The 21,528-nt window shown below is 39.1% G+C and overlaps 3 protein-coding genes across 3 annotated transcripts in view; 2 read left to right on the top strand and 1 right to left on the bottom strand.

Annotated features, from left to right (window-relative positions):
• Positions 1-906, top strand: part of LOC131321912 (farnesyl pyrophosphate synthase) — a 30,063-nt gene extending 29,157 nt beyond the window's left edge. The window contains exon 10 of the mRNA XM_058352927.1: positions 45-906. Coding sequence (XP_058208910.1) covers positions 45-140 — 96 coding nt within the window. The 3' untranslated portion in view covers positions 141-906. The remainder of the gene's footprint in view (positions 1-44) is intronic.
• On the bottom strand, positions 381-4,569 carry LOC131321909 (heat shock cognate protein 80). The gene is made up of 3 exons (XM_058352922.1): positions 4,217-4,569; positions 2,466-2,607; positions 381-2,362 (listed from the first exon to the last, which is right to left on the bottom strand). The coding sequence occupies exons 1-3, from the start codon at positions 4,337-4,339 to the stop codon at positions 528-530; spliced, it is 2,100 nt and encodes a 699-aa protein (XP_058208905.1). The 5' UTR covers positions 4,340-4,569; the 3' UTR covers positions 381-527.
• A 12,074-nt stretch (positions 4,570-16,643) lies between these two features.
• LOC131321906 (leucine-rich repeat receptor-like serine/threonine-protein kinase RGI4) lies at positions 16,644-20,726 on the top strand. The gene is made up of 2 exons (XM_058352920.1): positions 16,644-19,678; positions 19,888-20,726. The coding sequence occupies exons 1-2, from the start codon at positions 16,834-16,836 to the stop codon at positions 20,349-20,351; spliced, it is 3,309 nt and encodes a 1,102-aa protein (XP_058208903.1). The 5' UTR covers positions 16,644-16,833; the 3' UTR covers positions 20,352-20,726.
• The last annotated feature ends 802 nt before the right edge of the window (positions 20,727-21,528 follow it).

The following is a 21,528-nucleotide window of genomic DNA, read 5'->3' as shown; positions in this document are numbered from 1 at the left end:
ACAAGAGCACCATTCTTATGAAAAATTCACAACCTGTTCGATTGATTGGAACGGACCTGTTCGCTCATCTTCAACGGTTATTGCAGGAATCGCCACAAATCCTCAAAAACCATTCCTCCTACAGCATTCCTGCGCAATGATTTATTTATAAAGTTTGATCGAATCCAGTCCGGCTCACAGGACAATTATCAAACTCACCTGGTGGCACAAGCAATCTTTAAGAAAACCACCACTTACCAAACGGTGTAGCAGAGTAAACAAGCAAAAACAACCACATCATGCATGCAAATAAATAACCCTTTCTACCCAGAAGGGCAAAAACTTTAACTAGCATCCAAGTTAAAGAGTCAAAAGGCAGAAATCTAGACAAACAACTGCCATACCCAAAAATCAGCCAGCATTTGATAGTTTTAATAGCATAATCCAGTACCTTAATCAGGTAGCGACACAGAGAAAACTAAAAAACCCAGACAGAGATTTAAAGAAACTAATAAACCAAAACCATGTAAAGGTAAGGGGTTGTTGGCTTAATCAACCTCCTCCATCTTGCTCCCCTCAGCATCAGCGTCAGTCTCCTCCAGCGGAGGTATGTCCATGTCAGCATCCCCAGACTCCTCATCGATGCTCAGACCCAGTTTGAGCATCCTGTGGATCCTGTTTCCAAAAGTGTTGGGGTCATCAAGACTGAACCCTGATGTCAGCAGCGCAGTCTCAAAGAGCAACAGAACCAAATCCTTGACAGATTTGTCGTTCTTGTCCGCATCAGCCCTCTTCCTCAGCTCCTCCATAATGGGATTCTCAGGATTGATCTCCATGGTCTTCTTGCTCGACATGTAACCCGCCATGCTGGAGTCCCTCAAAGCCTGAGCCTTCATGATTCTTTCCATGTTGGCTGTCCATCCGTATTCTCCAGTCACCAAACAGCAGGGAGAATCCACCACGCGATCTGACACCACCACCTTCTCCACTCTTTCACCCAAAACATCCTTCACCACCTTGCAGAGTCCCTCGAACTTCTCCTTCAAAGCTTCCTGTTTTTTCTTCTCATCATCACTCTCCTCCAGTTTTAAACCTTCCTTTGTTGCAGAAACTAGTTTCTTTCCTTCAAACTCCTTCAATTGACCCACTGCATACTCGTCAATGGCATCAACCATGTAGAGGACCTCATAGCCTTTCTTTTTCAGCTTCTCAAGGAACGGTGAGTTTTCAACAGCCTTCTTGCTCTCACCGGTGATATAGTAAATGTCGTTTTGGCCCTCCTTCATTCTGGTCACATAGTCCTTTAGGCTGGTCATCTCATCGCCACTCTTGGTGGAGTGGTATCGAAGGAGTTCGGCAAGTTTAGTCTTGTTCTGGGAGTCCTCGTGAATTCCCAGCTTGAGATTCTTTGAGAAGGCCTCGTAGAATTTGTTGTAGTCTTCCTTGTTCTCGGCAATCTCAAAGAAGAGCTCAACGCACTTCTTCACCAGGTTTTTGCGAATGACTTTAAGGATTTTGTTCTGCTGCAACATCTCTCTTGAGATGTTAAGAGGAAGGTCCTCAGAATCCACAATACCCTTAACAAAACTGAGGTACTCAGGGATCAGCTCTTCACAGTTATCCATGATGAAAACACGGCGAACATAAAGCTTGATGTTGTTTGGCTTCTTTTTCGTGTCAAATAGGTCGAAAGGTGCCCTCTTAGGAACAAAGAGAACGGCCTTGAACTCCAATTGACCCTCAACAGAGAAGTGCTTCACAGCCAAGTGCTCCTCCCAGTCATTGGTAAGGCTCTTGTAGAAAGCAGCATATTCTTCCTTGTTTATCTCCTCTGGCTTCCTCATCCAGATGGGCTTCTGCTTATTCACCAACGACCACTCATGAGACACCTCCTTGATCTTCTTCTTTTTCTTCTCTTCTTTTTCCTTCTCTTCATCAACATCCTCCACCTTCCCTTCCTCATCTTTCTTTTCTTCCTCATCGTCATCATCAGAAATTTCCTTTTCTGTCGTCTTCTCAATCCATAGAGAGATTGGGTAACTGATGAACTCAGAATGCTTCTTGATCAAGTCCTTGAGTCGGCGTTCCTCAAGGTACTCAAGCTGGTCTTCTTTAAGGAAGAGGATAATCTTTGTACCCCTGCCAAGAGGCTCGCCAGAGGTGTCCCTGGTGATTGTGAAAGAGCCACCAGCTTGAGACTCCCAAACATACTGCTCATCATCATTGTGCTTTGAAGTCACAATGACTTTCTCAGCAACCAAGTAAGCTGAGTAGAATCCAACACCAAACTGACCAATCATGCTAACATCAGCACCCGCAGAAAGGGCTTCCATGAAATCTTTGGTCCCAGACCTTGCAATAGTACCAAGATTGTTCACCAAATCTGGAAACATAAGATTAGAGAAGAATTAAGGAACCAAGAATAGCATGATAACATAATGATCCCAAGATTCCAAACATAATGATACAAGACAACATTTGCATACCAGCTTTTGTCATGCCAATGCCACTGTCGATGATGGTCAAAGTGTTGCTTGCCTTGTCAGGAATGATGTGGATGAAGAGCTCCGGTTGTGCTTCTAGCTTGCTCTTGTCAGTCAAGCTCTCAAACCGAATTTTGTCCAGAGCCTATATAATATCGAAGATCCCCTTATTACAATCAGTATTTGCAAACAAACAGTTTCATAAAACCTACAGCAGAAGACTCATGGTGGAACTGCAAAATTAGAACCAGAGACTTCCCCTAAATAAGTATTTACAGACAAACAGTTCCATAAAACCTACAGCAGCAACACTTGCATTGGACGAAGAACCAAATTTCCAAACATTTTAGCCAAACCAGAAGGATACCACCTCATATTCCAATGGAACTACAAAATTTAATCCAGTTCTATAGATATATGCAGTATACTATCGCATGAAAACATCATAACAAAAATATCTTAACTATTCAGTCTATGATACAGCAAACAGTACAACAATCATTGCAATGATGATATATGCAGCTAGTCAATTAAAGATATTCAAAAATATTGAATGATACCTAGACTTTCACTCAATTCATACTTCCAATAATGAGAAGTTCCATCACATAATAAGCATATACAATCCCGTTCAGATACAATCAGGGGCAAATACAGGGGTGTCCCGAGCCCTGCACTACTCCAAATATTCTCACCAGTTATGCAAGTTCTTCAAGCCAATTTAGAAAAGTTCCATGATTAGCCCCGGCAAAGTTCAATGGGTGGAAAAAAAATACCCTAAATACATGTATGGGAAAAAACACCTAAAATTCCTAAGTTAACAATATTTTTTGGTTGGGCAAAGTATATATGAACAGAATCTGTTTCTAACCCAAACCTAATCAGCAGCTATTGCAATCTACTTTTGTTTTTGTAAGCATTCTACTTTTGTTTTTTGTAATATCAGGTACACATACACGTCATAACATAGCTGAACATGAATTTAGTCATCAATCCGTCTCCATGCGGTTCAGAGCCAGTACATACGAAACATGTGGCAGATACAAATATACAATGCACCACACGTCATTCTAACTTAGAGTACCAAATCCATATATCTGTATCAGTACAAACAGAACACATTGTATTGTTCCAACACATTCAAACCGTTCCAGTTACAAAGTTTCAGTTTATTTTACTCGTCGACTGTTACTATCTTGATTCTTCCAATTACAATATATCTCATGAGTTAAAAACCAGGATTGGTCTTTCTTTTTACATTCTTGAAGAAAGAAGGGTAAAATAAAGAAAACTACAGTAGACAGGCTAAACATAGCGAGAGATTATGAGCTGATTACCGCATGGAATAATCTTGGCCATCTTTCTCTAGAATTATGTAATAGGAGCAGCCTGTTTCTTTTCCTAAAAACAAGTGGCTTGAATGTCTCTAATGGCGATTTTGAATCAATTTTGTAGGCACATGGAGTTCAATTACAATACATCTCATGTCCTAAACACCATCTACACACGGGCTAAAACCCTAATAAACACTGAATGTGTAAACATACAGCGGGAACGTTAAGATCGGCACATAAAAACAACAGACAAATATAAAAAACCTACAAAACAAGGAGACTGCAGGAATAAACTACAAAACGATAAAGTCAAAAGTCAAACCGATTCCAAAAGCACAAACAACGCATGATTCAAGCCTTTAAGAGAGAGAGAGAGAGAGAGAGAGAGAGAGAGAGAGAGAGAGAGAGAGAGAGGCTCACATCGGAGGCGTTGCTGATGAGTTCACGGAGGAAGATCTCCTTGTTGCTGTAGAAAGTGTTGATGATCAGGCTCAGCAGCTGGTTGATCTCAGCCTGGAACGCAAACGTCTCGGTTTCCGCCATCGCCGACGTCGTCGAAGGAAACCAACCGCTGTCGCTTTCTCTCTCTCTCTCTGTACTCGGACGTAAGGGATCTAGGGTTTTGGGGTAGCAAGACTGAACGAGCGTGCACTGGGTAGCGAGAGTTATATAGTGTGTACTAGGGTTTCTAGATCCTTCTGTTGGAAAATAAGGCAATTAGGCTCTTAATATTAATTAATTAAACTATTGATGTGAGCCGCGTTTCATACGGCAGGCCGTCTTCGCTAATGTGGGTCCCACGGTCCATTTTATAATTTGGACAGCTCGTCTTGTAGGCTTCGTAAAATATCATATTCTGTGTTAAAAAGTAGCTTAATTGAATACTGGTAAACATATCAAAATTTAAATTTTGATTTATAAAAGTGGCGGAGTAATTCTGTGAGCAATTTTGAAGTTAAACCGACCTTAACCATCTATTTTATGAACAAAAAATTTAACTTTTGATATATATATATATCACTTTCGATAAAGCTAATTTTTTTGCATAGATATAGTATTACCTTGCAAGATGATCGTTTCAAATTATTGTACAATAAATGTACAATGGGTCCACAATAATGATGGCGAAAAATCCAAAATTCTACCGCCTGCGAAAAAGAATTTAAACGTATCCAGCAATTAGGTGCCCGTCCAAGAAGCTTCTAGAGTTATATCTTGGCTGTTCATTTACACAATTGAAGATTTAATTTAAATATTAAGAGTTCTTTTTTTTAAAGAGTTTTTCAATAAATTTAAACTATTGAAAGCACTGTTTCAACGAACAAGATTATACAAACCAATTATTTTCTTAAATGAACAAGATTAATCCACGGTTTGAAACTTTGGAGTAGAGCTCTTCATGCGTTTGGGACTTCTTCAATGAAAAAGGATAAACGCTTACTATGATACATGAAAAAGAAAACATGAAACCGTCCATTATTTTTCATGTGTTTCTATGTCATGTATCCTATCCATCCTCATGAAAAAGTGCTTATCGAAAAAAAATACCTTATTCTTTAAATGAAATATTCTCAAACTACACAAAAAGTAAGCTCACCATAAATTAGGAGAAACAAACAGCGATGGGATAACTACTTGAGGATGGAGCTTATTCTTCACGACTTCTGTTTGGTTTGGAGGTTCTGATGCTCCACGTAGGGATAAATCTTAAGCATCCTACTCTCCAATCATGGGTATGGAATTAATTAGTCCAATTCAGCTTCTTTTGGATCTTTTTCGGTTCTACTTTGATGATCCAAATCAACTTGACGAACGTCAAGTTAATTATTATGAGAATAAATATATTTTTCAAAATAATCATAAAGATAAATTATATTTTATAAAGTAAGTGTAAATGGTATTTTTGAATTGTCATTTTGCTATGAAGTTGTTGGGTTTTGAGAAGCTCTGGGTTTAATAATCTTTCTAGGGGGACAAAATTAGCTTTGGGTAGGACTCGACTACCGGGCCCATTACGAACCAATTGGATGGGCTAGTTACGATCCTACTATTTTTGATGGGCCTTAAAAGAGGCTTTAATTGACAAAACATGAGCCTTCAACAACCCAATCTTTGACAAATAACACCTGAGTACCAATGGGCCACATTTACACAAGGGCCGTTTTCGAAACCCATAATTTTCTTAATGGGCTGCACTAAGCCCAATTCAAAATTGTGTACCTATCAACTAATTGGGGCATCTTGATTGATCCTTCTATTGAGTGATATGTCAATAAGTCAAAGAAAATGATAAAAATTACTCCCTCCGCCCCATAAAGTTTAGCATTTTCAGGAATACGTGTCATTTTAAAATTGCATATATCTTTCAATCCATAACGTTTTAGGTGATTTTTTGAACTTTGTTTAATAGAACAAATTAAAATCTATCAAACAAGATCCATATTGCTTATAAAAAATATTACAGATTAAAAGATATAGTTAATTTTTTCATAGGACTGGAATAGTGAAAGTGCCAAACTTTATGGGACGGAGAGAGTAGTAAACACTTAAAATACACTTTTTATGTTTCAATAGGTTTTTATACACTTCTATACTTTCTTTTCATGCATTTTTATAACCCAGACAACAGTTCAGTAGGCTATTTTTAGCATGTTCCATTTCTTACAGCATGATCCCAATCTCCTCCACAACCCCATAATCACATAGACTTGTATACTTACTTATGGATCGAACATAAAAGAGTACTGCTAGGTGTACCGACCATTTTTGGACCGAAACCGTACCGACGGCCGCGCGCGGCCGTCTCCGGCCACCGGACGGCCGATCCGAGCCGTCCAAAAATTTTAAAAAAAAAAACCGAGGGGCCCAACGCGGGAATTAACGTCATCCGATGTGTGTAGGGTGCTTGATCTAAACACCCTATTTTTCGTGTATATATGTATACACGAAAAATAGGGTGTTTAGATCAAGCACCCTACACACATCGGATGACGTTAATTCCCGCGTGGGGCCCCTCGGTTTTTTTTTTTAAAATTTTTGGACGGCTCGGATCGGCCGTCCGGTGGCCGGAGACGGCCGCGCGCGGCCGTCGGTACGGTTTCGGTCCAAAAATGGTCGGTACACATAGGATTTTCGAAAATAAAATTCGGGTTGTGCAAACATTCCAATAACTTTTCTTAGTTGACACTGAACCAGGCATGGCTATTTTGATTTTTTTGTTTTTGTTTTTGATCCAAAGCTCATTTCATTCAAGCCATAAAGGCAAAATTACAGCGATTCCTTCCGGATACAGCGAAATGGAAACTAAAACCAACCCATCTCGGAGGATAAACACTTAACACAAGAAGACAAAGAGACGATGGACTTCTAGGTCCTAAGCCGAGCCGCACGGCCATTTTGTTTGGTATATACATATCAAGCAAGCACTCCAACACCCAATCAACATACACGTCCAATGAAGTGGTGGTAGCTCATTGTTTAGAATTATTGTAGAATTATGTCTCGCTATGTTATATATGAGTTCAATAGTCTCCTCCCCGCGATTATGGCTGCCAATGCATCCAACAAATAAATTAAGCTACATGCCCAAGGGTTTTCGGAGATAGAATCGGTAGGGTTCGGGGCCGGAAAAGGGTTAAAGTGATTTGGTTGTTTTCATCTTTTGATTTTATAATTAATGAAAATTTTCTTCGCCGTTCAAAAAAAAAGTGATTTGGTTGTGCAATCATAATTACATCGTTTTCTTTTAAGGCGAAAAGAATTGAAATTTAATAACAAAAAAAATGGAGCTTCAGCAAGCTGATTTTGACTCCAATAGTGAATAGAAAATGAAACTAGTTGTGCATTAGGTAAAGGCTGGAGTTTAATTTTATATAAACCTAAAGTCCAAGAGCATCTTCCCAACTCCACAGTCCACACCCACTTTGATTTCTTTTACTAATCTAATCAAGAGAAGTGCCTCTTGGGATGCAAAAAACCTGGATTTAGGGAAAGAGATTAAGAGAGGAACCTTGTTATTATGGGACATTGATGTGACTCCTAATGTGTATGGACTTTAGACCAGGCAAAGTGTTGTTTTTTTTAAGGATATGTAGCAATCATACGGGGGCATATCCTTTCATACAAAGATCGCAAACAACAAAAGTACTACAAAGTTAATTAGAGCGTTTGAATTAATTATCAACCTCGGAGGCGTACGATTTTTGTTGATAATCTAGGCCTAGTAGACCAACTAATTTGGAGACCAATCCCATCGTCATCATGCGAGGCAAGTAAAATTAGACAAAACTACTGATCCGTATGAATTGGTCTAACACAGAAAAGTGAAGATCGATTATTGCATTAATTAATTAACAAGCCAAAATAATGTTCAAATCAAAGCTGTAGTACTCCATCCATCATACAAGAATTAAAGCATTGTGATTTCATCTAATCCTCCCCAGTTCCCCACCAAAACCTACTCCTTTTTCATGAATCATGCTTTGAAAATTAAAGAATAAACTGGATTTGTTGAGAAAATATTCATGCTTCTTATCAATTTGTTACGTAATTAATTACAAGATGATTATAGGGTATGACCCACGACGACTGCATACTACTAGCGTAGCACTGGGGTCAATTTATTATTTTTATTATTTTTTGATAACTCAAGTGTCCGGGTCAATTTATGCGCATCTCGATTAATCCTGATAATATATATAACATGTTATGAGAACACTGGTGGAGCGTTTATCCGGTAATGATTTGTATACATAAGTATGTGTTGATTGCTCTATAAACTTCCTTTCATATTGTTTGTGGTCTAATTAAGGGTGCATGATCGTGGGCTGGCTGCAGGGGACATATGGCTCAAGATTCATGTTTTGAGATTCCTACACAATCTCGAAAGTCTTGGAATACCTTATAGCACATGGACCATAGATTTTAAGGGGACACAGGATTCCTAACCCCGTGTGTGGAAAAATCATTCGGTGTCCGCGCGGAACATATATTGTCTTGAATTGTTTAATAACCATACAAAATACGACAAAATACGTGAGTCTATTGCCAAGTGTATACGATTCGTAAAGTTTTGAATTTAGTATAAGCAAATTTAGAATACATAACTATATATGTCCAGGTGACCGAATAATTTCCCCCAATTTAAGGAAATCTTAAATGCATGAAAATCACACGATCACTAAAAAAAGATGTACATGAAAAGCGCGCACTTGATGCAAACTTGTTCAACATGTTAGTTATACTTTTATATTCTTTATATATAGGTATTTGGTTATTAATTGGAGCCTTTTTGATAATTCAGGTGTTCAAGCACATTGAATAATCTCGGGAGACAAATCCGACCTTGATACTAAAGTAACGTGTTAGTTGCTTTTGTAACTTTTATATATAGGTGTTTGGTTTTGTGTTGGAGCCCTTTCACATAGTTGTTTACTTGTTTTTTGAGATAAATACAAAAAAGCTCTTCATTATCTTCCTAGTTAATTTACATTTTTTCTACATCTTACAAACCACATTCCTCACTCCAATAATTCCTGTACCTAGCTTAATATATGCACATAAACTAATATATCACCTTTCTTCCACACACATCTCTCTCTCTCTCTCTCTCTCTCTCTCTCTCTCTCTCTCTCTCTCTCTCTCTCTCTCTCTCCCTCCTTAATTTTACAATATTGCTCATGACAGAAATTGTTTTCTGACAATAAAAGTATAAAGAATTTCCACTAACATGGAGGGGTTTGTCACGGCAGGTTCTGAAAGTACTACCATTCTCCTAATTAATCAATTTATTCCACAATTTACGTTTAAGAAAAAGAAATCCCTAGCTTAGCTAGCTAGTGTGCATGCATATGATTGCCATGCATGTGCCATTATATATTATCAAACCCTTGATGCTCATGTCATGAGGTACTGATTGGATTCTCATTGCTAGCTCGATCATGTGTTAGTTTGTGAAGCCAGGCTAGGGGTACATGACATGAGATGTGATCAATCCAATCAAAGTCCACAAATGTAGTACTAGCTAGCTTATTAGATCCATTTCTAGTACTGTACTGTGAATTTGCCACTTTTCTTTGCATATACTACATTTTTAGAAAAATCATAACCTGACACAATGACAAGTACAAGTACTCTTTTCGACAAAATTATTCTGCCGAAGATCTTAGTCACTTCATACAGCGTCTTTGAGGCACTGTAATGGCCTGTTAGCCTATCGACTTGTTACTTCACACGTACAGAAGCCATTATCTTTTGCACCGACAAATGACTTATCAATTTACAGAAAGTCTACACACACAGCAATCTGTGCACAGATTGTGCACAGATTTTATTGTGGAGTTCACTATGGGTCCCACACAAATCATCCAAACCGTTTATTAAATGTAAAACATTTTTTCAAGGGCCCACGCAAAAATAAGCTCAATCCGATACCTATAGGTGCTCGATCCAACCATATAACTTTTCATTATCCGAAAATCTGAATGAAAAGTTAGATGGTTGGATGAAGCACCTATAGGTATCGGATTGAGCTTATTTTTTACGGAGACCCTTGAAAAAATGTTTTACATTTAATGCACGGCTCGGATGATTTGTGTGGGACCCGTGGTGGGCCCCACAACAAAATCTGTGCACAATCTGTGCACAGATCTGCTGTGTGTAGCAGCTCTCATCAATTTATGCAAACGGTATAGATTTGTTCATTTTTATTTCCTTGTGTGCTTTTTACAAATCGATCATCGCTAGGTACATATGGTTGTTATTATATATGGGGCCTAAGTGATAAGAATAGTCTACATGGAGCAGTGATTATTATTTTCACTACAAGAAAAAATATCTTCGGTGACGAATGAAAATTATCACAAATTGTATATTTTTCGTCACAAATAATATAGGTGACGAAAAAAATTTGTCGGCTAAAGGTTGTCGAAGATTCCTACATGGTGACGAAATCTATTTTTCGTCACCTATAGTGTCTTTTGATGACGAAATATTTTGTCACCAAAAAGTGAATAATTTGTGACGAAACTTTTTTCCTCACTTATTGTGCTATTTGACGACGAAAAAATTCGTCACCAATGGGTCACATAGGTAACAAAAATTTTCGTCACCAATATAAGTAATTGGTGACGAATTTTTTCGTTGCAAAAAACGTTTTCATATGGGAAAAAAATCCTTTTTTTTTGCTCCTACTGGGTTTCGAACCCGAGTCCCTTGAATTTTTCGTGCAAGCTCCGACCAACTGCACCACATACACTTTTCTATAAATATTTGAAATATCTAATATATAACATACATGTTTAACATGAAAATGTATTTCGAATGTAATTTTGAACCTTTAAACAATAAAATTAGCAATTTTGATAAACATGAAAAAGTTGTAGGCAATTGAGTTATTGTTCAAACCCAATTTGAATTATCTCAATCGGAGTTTTTAATAAAGAGTTATGTCCGAAATACATTTAGTGACAAAGCACAATTCATAAATTTCGTCACGAAAGGTACCCATTTGACGACAAAATATATTTTTCGTCACTGAAAGCGTTAAAATAGTGACGAAATTATTTTTCGTCACCAAAGTTAAGCATTTGGTGACGAAAAAAATATTTCGTTACTAAATTGGTCTCATTTGGCGACGAAATATATTTTTTGTTACCAAATGATTATCTTTGGTGACGAAAAATAATTTCGTCACAATTTTTAAGCTTTCGGCGACGAAAAATGTATTTCGTCGACAAATGAGTACCTTTGGTGACGAAAATATTTTTTTCGTCGCTAAACAGGTATAATTAGTGATAAAATTATTTCGTCACAGAAATTGTCAAAATAGTGACGAATTTATTTTTTCATCACCAAATATACTCATTTAGTGACGAAATTAAATTTCTTCGCCACTTTATCGTCACCAATATTCATTTTTCTTGTAGTGTTTACACGAATTCAAGGTGAATAATATTAGCAACTTAGGGATGTTTGGGGCAACTTGCATGTATGTTCTTTCTGTAGCTTTTTTCGACTTGTTTACCGTAGCTTTCGCTTCTATTTATGGAGCAAAAATAACTTAAATAGAAAAAAGAAAATTCATTTTGATGCTTTTGACATGGTCTTTTAACAGAGTCAACTATTCATACAAACACCCAGTAGGGCGTAATAGGTTAATTTATTGAGATTCAACGGTGTTGTGCAGAGAGAGAGAGAGAGATTTTCTAGACACAGTTGATGTGTCCAAAATCGTTCGATGCGCGTACATTTCTATGAGAGCTACGCATGCATAACAAACTACTCCGAAGACATCTACGTACCTAGGGTTGCACGGCTCGTTAAGACTCAACCCGGCTTGAGTCGTTTAGTAATATAGCCGAGCTCAAGCTCGCGTTTTAGGCTCTTTCCTCAACACTCTAAAGTTAGGCTCAGCTCGTTTATAAAGGCTGCTTGGGTAAATTAATCGTGCCTGGCTCGTTCGAGGTCGAGTCTTAGGCTCGTTTACTAAACATGCTGCGCTCAAACACTTCAAAGCTCGGCTCGGTCCAACTCATTTGCACATCTACCTTTCAACTATATATATTGATGTTTTAAACTTCAATACATTACAAATGTAACTTTTTTTTCCCCTTTCTGAAAACACGGAAACTTAGCAAGGTCTCCACGAGAAAGGAGTGAAAAACGGAAAGAAGGTTTGGACCATTTAGGATCAAAAAGTTTAGCTCTTTCTATAAACTATATTTTAGTCCTTAGTGTAGTTTGTCTCTTCTTTTGATGTTGGTGTTGTCTCTTTATATCTCCATGCCAACTTCAGCCCACAGATCAGCTTCTTTCTCTGATCAATTGAACATTTATGTGAATATAGTACTTGAAAATGGCTCGTCAAGTTTCCATCAACCCACATAATCCAAAGATTGTACAGCAAATTTCATGTGGGGTTTTTGTATGGATTGAGAAAGAGTAAGTGGGTGAAGAGGGAAGTTACACAATTGAAGCACACGGGGTCTTGTCACTGCTGTGTGCACGTTGGACTACTTCTTACAGTCCTTCCTACAACTGTTTAACTCGCTTACGCATGAGGTGAGATGACCCCAAAAGCTGTTGGTAATGAGAATCAAGCTTGAGACCACAGGAGGGAGCAAACCCCTTAAGTTGCAGTCCAATACCATCAGGCTAACCTTGTTAAATAATCCTATATATATATATATATATATATATATATATATATATATTGATTGTAAAACTTACAAGAAATGCTTGATTGTTTCTATCTCATCACCAGATCCATCAGTTAAGTATTCAGTTTTGGTTTTGAGGGTAGTTTTCTAAAATAATGAGTAAAAAAAGATAGATAGAAAAAATTTATTGGAGATCATGCGTGAAGTTTTGAGGCCAAAACAAACAAGCCAGATACAATATGTTTTTAATTGGTCTTTAAATTTTCAGTGATTGTTAAAAGAGTAAAAGAGGTGCAACCAAGTGCATGAGACTTTATCAGGGTTCGTTTATTGGGGTCAGACTGTAAGAAAATAATTTCTTGTGAATTCTTTATTCTCGGCGTGGATAACCAGTCTTTAATCAAACTGGAAAGAGAATTATTCGAGATGCGCATAAATTAGCTTGGAACCGTAACCGTCAAACAAAAGATATATAGAGAAGGTTTACTTCTCCAGCAGTGCTACAGTTCCTGACTGAGAGATCCCGACCAAATTCCTGACGCCTCGTCGGGCCCACTTCGGCCACTGGACGGATGATCGGAGCCGACCAAAAATTCTAAAAAAAAAAACCGAGTGGGTCTACGCGGGAATCAACGGCATCCGACGCGTATACAAAAAAATGGAGTGTTTGGATCGGCTACCTACACACGTCAGATGCCGTTGATTCCCGCAAAGACCCACTCGGTTTTTTTTTAGAATTTTTGGTCGGCTCCGATCATCTGTCCGGTGGCCGGAGTGGGCCCGACGAGGCGTCGGGAATTCGGTCGGGATCCTTAAACTTTCTGTTACTTCTCTACTGTAAAGTTTGTAATTCCTGACCTTAGGCCTTAGATGAGCTGCTCTAGCCCTTCTGATTGTCAACTCCTTTACCACTTGCTCAGAATAACTGTCTCGTGTAATCAAAGCAGCCACCTCCCTCATTAGATGAAAATCGAATTTTTTTTTTGTTTGACCAAAAAAAAAGAAAATCGAATTTTTGGGGGTGTTTCTTGAAACTAATCGTTGACGATCGGGCAAACTCTCCCGTCGCTACCTTTTTTCCATCTGCAGTGGCTAATTCATTGTTGACCTCACGGCATTTGCGTTGCAATTTAATGTAAAGCAATAGAACAATTTTGTCACTGCATCATGGAAAAAATCACAAACACACCTATGCAAAAATCACAAACACCCCTACCTATGCATTTACTGCAAGGTCAAATCACCTGAACTGAAATGGTTCTCTATCTCTGTTCTCGTGCAATTTCAGCCACAGGATCGCACGGTTAGGTCAAATCACCTTAACCGAAATGGCTCTCTATTTCTGTTCTCGTGCAATTTCAGCTACAGGATCGCATGGTTCTTGTGAAGACTTAATTTTATTAGATACTTTTCCGTAAGTCTGTGATTGAAATTGCACGAGAACAGAAGTAAAGAGGTATATCCTTATGGGTGAACCGGAGTCATTTACTGCAAGGATAAATCTGTCTATAATAAAATCTGTGCACAATCTATACACAGATATCTGTGTGGTTAGCAGGATTCTTACTGCAAACAACCACCTCTGTGCACCAAAGGACTAGATCTATTGTTGTGCATAGATCATTTGGTTGTGATTTCTGAATAAACCCTAATTAACAAATCTTTAGTTAGTGGGATAATGTCCCTTCCACTCAGGGCCAATAATGTTCATTACTATTTTCCTTAATTTTCAATTGCTTTTACAACAAGGCAGCCCGACAGGCTTGCATTTTTTTAATAAAAAAATACCACTTTTTTTTCTTCTGATTATTCCTTCACTTCCCATGTGCACTTTTTTTTTTTTTTTTTTTGAAAGGACCCATGTGCACTTCACTACATTAAGATTCCACTCTTCACACACTCCTCTCCCTCTCCCTGTTTCTTTTTCGTTTTCTTTTCCTTTTAAGAATAACAGATTCAGATTTCTAAGGCCATGTTTGATTCATGATCAGGGCCGGCTTTGAACTTTTGGAGGCCTAAGACGATCTTCAAAAATGAGGCCCTTAATAATTGTAAACGAAAATAATAATAATAAGTCGATCACACTGAATAATTTTGATTTGGATATAGTATTTGTTTGCAATAAGAACTACCGGAGTAGTAGCATTTAAGGGGGGGAAAAGATGCATCTATACATCTACCACACTAAATAATTTTGAAGGCCCCAAAGATTTTTTGCGATCCCGCGATATTTTACTCCTCCTTTTTGTTTTTTTCTTTTGTTTATTCCTGCATTCTGTGTTTCATTTTTTTGGGCCATTGGGGCTTAAGTATAAAATGTCTTCTTGGGTTTAAAATTGGGCCCTAAAACAACACATATATACTGGTCTTAAGAATAGGTGGAGGCCCTATTTTTTGACATTTTTGGGGGGCTTAAGGCCCACGCCTCTTGAGCCTTACCCCAGAGCCGGCAGTGTTCATGATCAGACACTTCAATGGGGATATCCCGGATATGTATTTTATTTTTCTTTTGGTAATTGAAAGTCCATTAAAGAAGAAAATTAAGAGTTTACATTCCGTGGATACTTATTCCATTCAAATCTGTACCTAATAAAGATAGAACACAACTAGGAGTAGAAACATAACAATGGAGCTAATTCTGCTACGCCGACTTTAGTGTCGCTTGCAAATACATCCGTGCACTTATTTGCTTTCCGGTAGATGTGTCGGGTCTTGGTTTGCTTGAAGGAGCTGATGAGGTACATGAATTCATCAATGAGAGGCTGCAAGAGTGTGATAACTGAAAGGGCATCCAATTCAATTTCCAATGGGACATACAATTTCATACTATGAATCATGAGCTAGGGGTAGGTATCAATGCCGTATCTCTCCATGTATTGGACATTTTATCTTTTACGAAATTAATTATCTAACTAACATATGATCGTGTCGTCTCGTATTGTGTTCATGAAAATAAAGTCCCAAGGGATTCGCTATCCAATGCCAAACATGCCAGAATTCAGCTTAATCTCAATTCCCAAGTAAACTACTAAAGAAATTCGGCCTTACATGAGCTCCCCTATTCCCTCTGATTGTCAACCCCTTTGTTTTAATACCACTTGCTCAGAATAACTGTCTTGTGTAATTAAAGCAGCCACCTCCCTCCTCATTGGATGAAAATCTATTTTTTTGGGGGGTGTTTCTTGAAACTGTATATATTTTTCGAAATTTTTATGTACAACATAATTTTATAAAACAACCTCTTTTTGTTTTTGCATTATTATTCAGAGGATGGGATAATGTGAGGGGGAAGATGCAACTCCCCGGAGCAAGACTCGAGCCCAAATATCGCTCTCGGTAAGAGATCGCTTCAACTACTAGGCCAACTCCGTAATCTTGAAAAACAGTTTTCCAAAATAAGTTTGGACGCGTGATTCGAAAAAATGTAAAACACACCAACAAAAAGATATAAACAGGCCCTTGATTTCTTTACAAAGGCTAGTAGTATCCTTCTGACAGTGAATTCCAATGGAAACTACCACCCCAATCCCTGTAAACAAACTTACAAAATACAAGTTCCAAAGGAAAAGCAAATAAAACCAAAACACCACCCTGCACATTTATTGACAGCACAAACAAAGAAGGAACACCCCCCCCCCCCAATTTGCATTAATAAATCCAAAAAAATAATAATTATAATTATAAAAAAAAAAACCCCATCTGCATCACCACCTCTCTCCATTTAACAACAATCCCAAATATTATATTCCAAAAAAATATGTTCACTGGATCCAGATCTTCTGTTTTTCCCCTATAAACAAAACATGGGGTTTCCCCCCTCAACAATCCCCAGAAAAAACACAGACCCAACTCTTCTCTGCAGCAGCTCTCTCCACAGCCATGCCTCCACCCTTAAGCAATCCTCCTCCTCCCTTTCTCTCTCCTCCCAACACCATCATCTTTACCTTGCTTCTCACTCTAACGTCTCTCCTTCTCTCTCCTTGCTACTCCATTGATGTCCAAGGCCAAGCTCTTTTGGCATGGAAAACCAACTTGAATTCCTCAACGGATGTTCTGAAATCATGGAACTCCTCAGACCAATCTCCTTGCAAATGGGTTGGGATTTCCTGCGATTCCAGTGGAGATGTAATCGAGATAATCTTGAAATCAGTGGATTTACAAGGCCCTTTGCCTTCAAATTTCCAACCACTCAATTCCTTGAACACCCTTATCCTGTCATCAGCTAATCTCACCGGACCCATTCCGAAAGAATTTGGTGATTATTCTGAACTGGTTACCATTGATATCAGTTCCAATTCCATCTCAGGCGAAATCCCAGTTGAAGTTTGTAATCTAATAAAGTTGCAAACTTTGGCACTCAACACGAATTTTCTTGAAGGGGAAATCCCTTCTGAGATCGGAAACTTATCGGGTCTGGTTTATTTTACCGTCTACGACAACCAGCTCAGCGGTGGGATTCCGAAGGAGATAGGGAACTTGAGGAACTTGGAGACTTTCCGAGCCGGTGGGAATCAGAATCTCAAGGGGGAAATCCCAGTGGAAATTGGAAACTGCACCAACTTGACCATGTTAGGCCTGGCTGAAACCAGCATTTCTGGAAATCTTCCTGTTTCCATTGGAATGCTAAAGAATCTTCAAACACTGGCAATTTACACTGCTCTAATGTCAGGTCCAATCCCAGATGAGATTGGGAACTGCAGTGGATTGCAGAATCTCTACTTGTACCAGAATTCGATTTCCGGTCAGATACCGACAAGTATTGGGGAGCTCAAGAGTCTCCAGAGTCTGCTTTTATGGCAGAATACCATAGTTGGAACAATCCCAAGTGAGCTTGGAAACTGCAGGGAGCTGACAGTGGTGGATTTGTCTGAGAATCAGCTGGTTGGGGAAATACCCACAAGTTTTGGGTCACTTTCTGGACTTGAGGAGCTTCAACTGAGTGTCAATCAGTTATCAGGTACTATCCCTACTGAACTCTCAAACTGCACAGCCTTGACTCAGTTGGAACTTGACAACAACAACTTCTCAGGGGAAATTCCTTCCTCCCTGTTTGGCAAATTAAAGAGTTTGAATCTCTTCTTTGCCTGGCACAATAATCTAACAGGGAGAATCCCAGAGTCTTTATCCCAATGTGACAATCTTCAAGCTCTTGACCTTTCTTACAACAATCTTTTTGGTCCTATACCGAAACAGATTTTCGGTTTGAAAAATCTAACCAAGCTGCTGCTGCTTTCCAACGATTTATCGGGCTTTATTCCGCCCGATATTGGAAACTGCACAAACTTGTACAGGTTCAGAGTCAACGATAACGGGCTTTCGGGTACTATTCCATTGGAGGTTGGAAATTTGAAAAGTTTGAATTTCCTTGACATGGGTAATAACATGTTTGTGGGTCAGATTCCTCCACTATCTGGATGTGGGAATCTTGAATATCTTGATCTCCATTCAAATGGACTCACCAGTTTTTTGCCTGATTCTCTGCCCAATAGCCTACAGTATATTGACGTTTCAGACAATAGGCTAACTGGTCAGTTGAGTCCTAGTGTTGGTTCCTTAACTGAATTAACCAAACTAAATCTCGGAAAGAATCAACTTTCCGGGGGGATTCCGGGAGAGATCTTGTCTTGCAGCAAGCTCCAATTTTTAGACCTTGGGAACAATGGTTTCTCAGGTGAAATCCCCAAGGAATTGGGACAAATTCCAGCTCTTGAAATCTCTCTCAACCTAAGCTGCAACCAGTTCACCGGTGAAATCCCATCCGAATTCTCCGGTTTAACCAAATTAGGAATCCTTGACCTGTCCCACAATAACCTCACTGGAAACTTAGACACCCTCACAAGCCTTCAAAACCTTGTTACCCTCAATGTGTCGTTCAACAATTTCTCCGGCCAATTGCCAAACACCCCCTTCTTTCGTAACCTCCCAATGAGCGACCTTACCGGAAACCAAGCCCTATACATCTCCCGTGGGGTTAACACTCCCGCTGACAGAATGGGTTCTGCTGGACGTACCAAAACAATGCTGAAGTTGGTGATGACAGTCCTCGTTAGCGCCAGCGCAGTATTAGTCTTGTTAACGGTTTACATGTTGGTTCGAGCCCGTCTAGCCAAAAGTGGATCTTCCATTGAGAATTGGGAATTGACATTTTATCAGAAAATGGAACTCTCAATCGATGACATAGTCCGAAACCTAGTGTCATCGAATGTGATAGGTACTGGGAGCTCTGGGGTGGTGTATAGGGTAACCATTCCAAATGGACAAACATTGGCAGTGAAGAAAATGTGGTCATCAGAAGAGTCAGGCGCATTCAGCTCAGAAATCCAAACACTGGGCTCAATAAGGCACCGGAATATTGTGCGCTTATTAGGTTGGGGTTCAAATCCGACCTTGAAATTGTTGTTCTATGACTACCATCCGAACGGAAGCTTGAGCTCGCTCCTTCACGGTGGCGTTGGTGCTGCGAAGGGGGGAGGAGCAGAATGGGAGACTAGATATGATGTTGTCTTGGGTGTGGCTCATGCACTTGACTATATCCACCATGATTGTGTGCCTCCAATATTGCATGGTGATGTCAAGGCCATGAATGTGTTGTTGGGTCCTCATTTTGAACCATATCTGGCCGATTTCGGACTCGCTAGGCTTGTCAATGGTGGTGATAATGGTGATAGTTCAAAGCAGAGCCTGAAGCCTTTTCTTGCTGGTTCTTATGGATACATGGCTCCAGGTGATTCTTCTGCTACCAACTCAAAAATATTTCACAAAAGATTCTTCTGCTACCAACTCAAAAATATTTCACAAAAAAGTATTCAGAATGCAGTGCTTCTCTGAACATTTTTCTGGGTGCATTATGTTTTTCCATGTTCGAAAACGATTACGTTAGCTTATTGCTTTCAAATTAGTTCCTTTTGCTAATTCTGTTTGTGGGTATTGCAGAACTTGCTTCAATGCAACCCATCACAGAGAAGAGTGATGTATATAGCTACGGTGTGGTTCTTCTAGAGGTCTTAACCGGGAGGCACCCGCTGGACCCGACTTTGCCCGGGGGTGCACACTTGGTCCAGTGGGTCCGTGACCACTTGCAAAGCAAAGGTGACCCGGCTGACATTCTTGACCCAAAGCTCAGGGGAATGGCTGACCCTCAGATGCACGAAATGCTCCAAACGCTCGCGGTCTCGTTCCTCTGCGTCAGCGCCCGGGCTCCCGATCGTCCAACGATGAAGGACGTCGTCGCGATGCTCAAGGAGATTCGACACGTCGATCCGTTAAGTAAGTCAGAAACGGATTTACTCAAGGCCGGCAGCTTGGCGGCTCTTCCGCCGTCGCCCCCGTCTCGAGATGTGGTCTACCAAGGATCTTCTAACTGCTCATTTGCCTTCTCTGATGATTCATCAGTCTAGTTAAGGTTTATCAATTATCAGGGGAGATGATAGTACCAATTTTGTGCATAATCAGTTGGAGAATCTAATAGAGCAGGGCAGATACATGTTATTAGAGAACAAGTTTTTGCTGGAAAATCTGGGCACGAAGATTGTAACTTTTGTTTTATCCTGTTGTAGATTTTGAATTAATAAATAGTATTGTAAAAAAGGAAGATAGTATTGCTACTGTTGTGTATTGATTTGGGATGGCTTTTTTAACTGTCATTTTCTTGGGGGGTCGAGAGTTTGTGTAAGGACATGTAAAAAGCTCGATCAATCATTGGTTGTCCTTCTTGTATTTACTCTGTTCCATTAGAATTTATTGCAAAGAAATGCGATTCAGTTTCCACTAAATTTTTGGTTTTTTTTTTTGTCCTTTCTGAATATTTGTTAGATTTACATTTTATTTTTCGATCAAGTCTAAAAGGCAAACAAACTACGATCAAAAGCAAAGAAAACTTCACCCAACGGAAAAAATGCTAAATATATGGTATTTTTCGTTTAAAGTACTACTGGCTTATATGATCTATTTCAACTCCGGTCCATTTTTTCATGCTTTTTTCATATTTTTTTGATTCCTCTTGTCGACACGAATGATTAGTCCCAAAAATTACAACGAAAAACTTAACAAAATATTTAGAAAAATAAATAAAATACCCCAAAAAAACACCAGTCGGTATTTCTTGTGGAAACTCAAAGAAACTGATTTTCGCGCTCCACTTTTTTATTGATGGCGCTCTAATTTTAACGTGAAGTTACTAATAACTTTATAAATAAAATGAAGAGCCATCAACAAAAAGTAAAGTGCGAATATCAATTTCCAGCCTCACTTTCCATCTCTCTCTCTCTCTCTCTCTCTCGTCAAGCCTTTCCAGCAGGCGCCCACATGGTCCCACGCTGCTCTCATCACATGTTCATGAGCTGGTTCCGTGTGACTTTCCACTAAATGGGAAACCCCTCCCAACACATATACTAATCTTTGATTAGAGGTTATTTGCACGTCCTAAACATGTATTATGCACAAGCACGACAAAGCACTAATATTATATAGCTCAAACAACATGAACGTTGCATAAACAAAACTAAGGTGATCAGATCTATACAACGAATCGAATAAAACAACGTAGATTGTGAGTAAAGTAAAACCCGTCCGGAG

The sequence above is a fragment of the Rhododendron vialii genome, chromosome 4a (genome assembly GCF_030253575.1).
Source record: "Rhododendron vialii isolate Sample 1 chromosome 4a, ASM3025357v1".
Classification (NCBI taxonomy): Eukaryota; Viridiplantae; Streptophyta; class Magnoliopsida; order Ericales; family Ericaceae; genus Rhododendron; species Rhododendron vialii.
The sequence above is the reverse complement of the archived record's forward strand: the minus strand, read 5'-3'. Positions and strand labels throughout refer to the sequence as shown.

Excerpts from the sequence above, each read along its gene's own strand:
- LOC131321909 (XM_058352922.1), bottom strand. The coding sequence starts at position 4,339 with ATGGCGGAAACCGAGACGTTTGCGTTCCAGGCTGAGATCAACCAGCTG. Across the intron at positions 2,608-4,216 it reads TCATCAGCAACGCCTCCGAT|GCTCTGGACAAAATTCGGTT; the intron begins GTGAGCCTCTCT and ends GATATTATATAG. Across the intron at positions 2,363-2,465 it reads CATTGGCATGACAAAAGCTG|ATTTGGTGAACAATCTTGGT; the intron begins GTATGCAAATGT and ends TTATGTTTCCAG.
- LOC131321906 (XM_058352920.1), top strand. The coding sequence starts at position 16,834 with ATGCCTCCACCCTTAAGCAATCCTCCTCCTCCCTTTCTCTCTCCTCCC. Across the intron at positions 19,679-19,887 it reads TTATGGATACATGGCTCCAG|AACTTGCTTCAATGCAACCC; the intron begins GTGATTCTTCTG and ends TGGGTATTGCAG.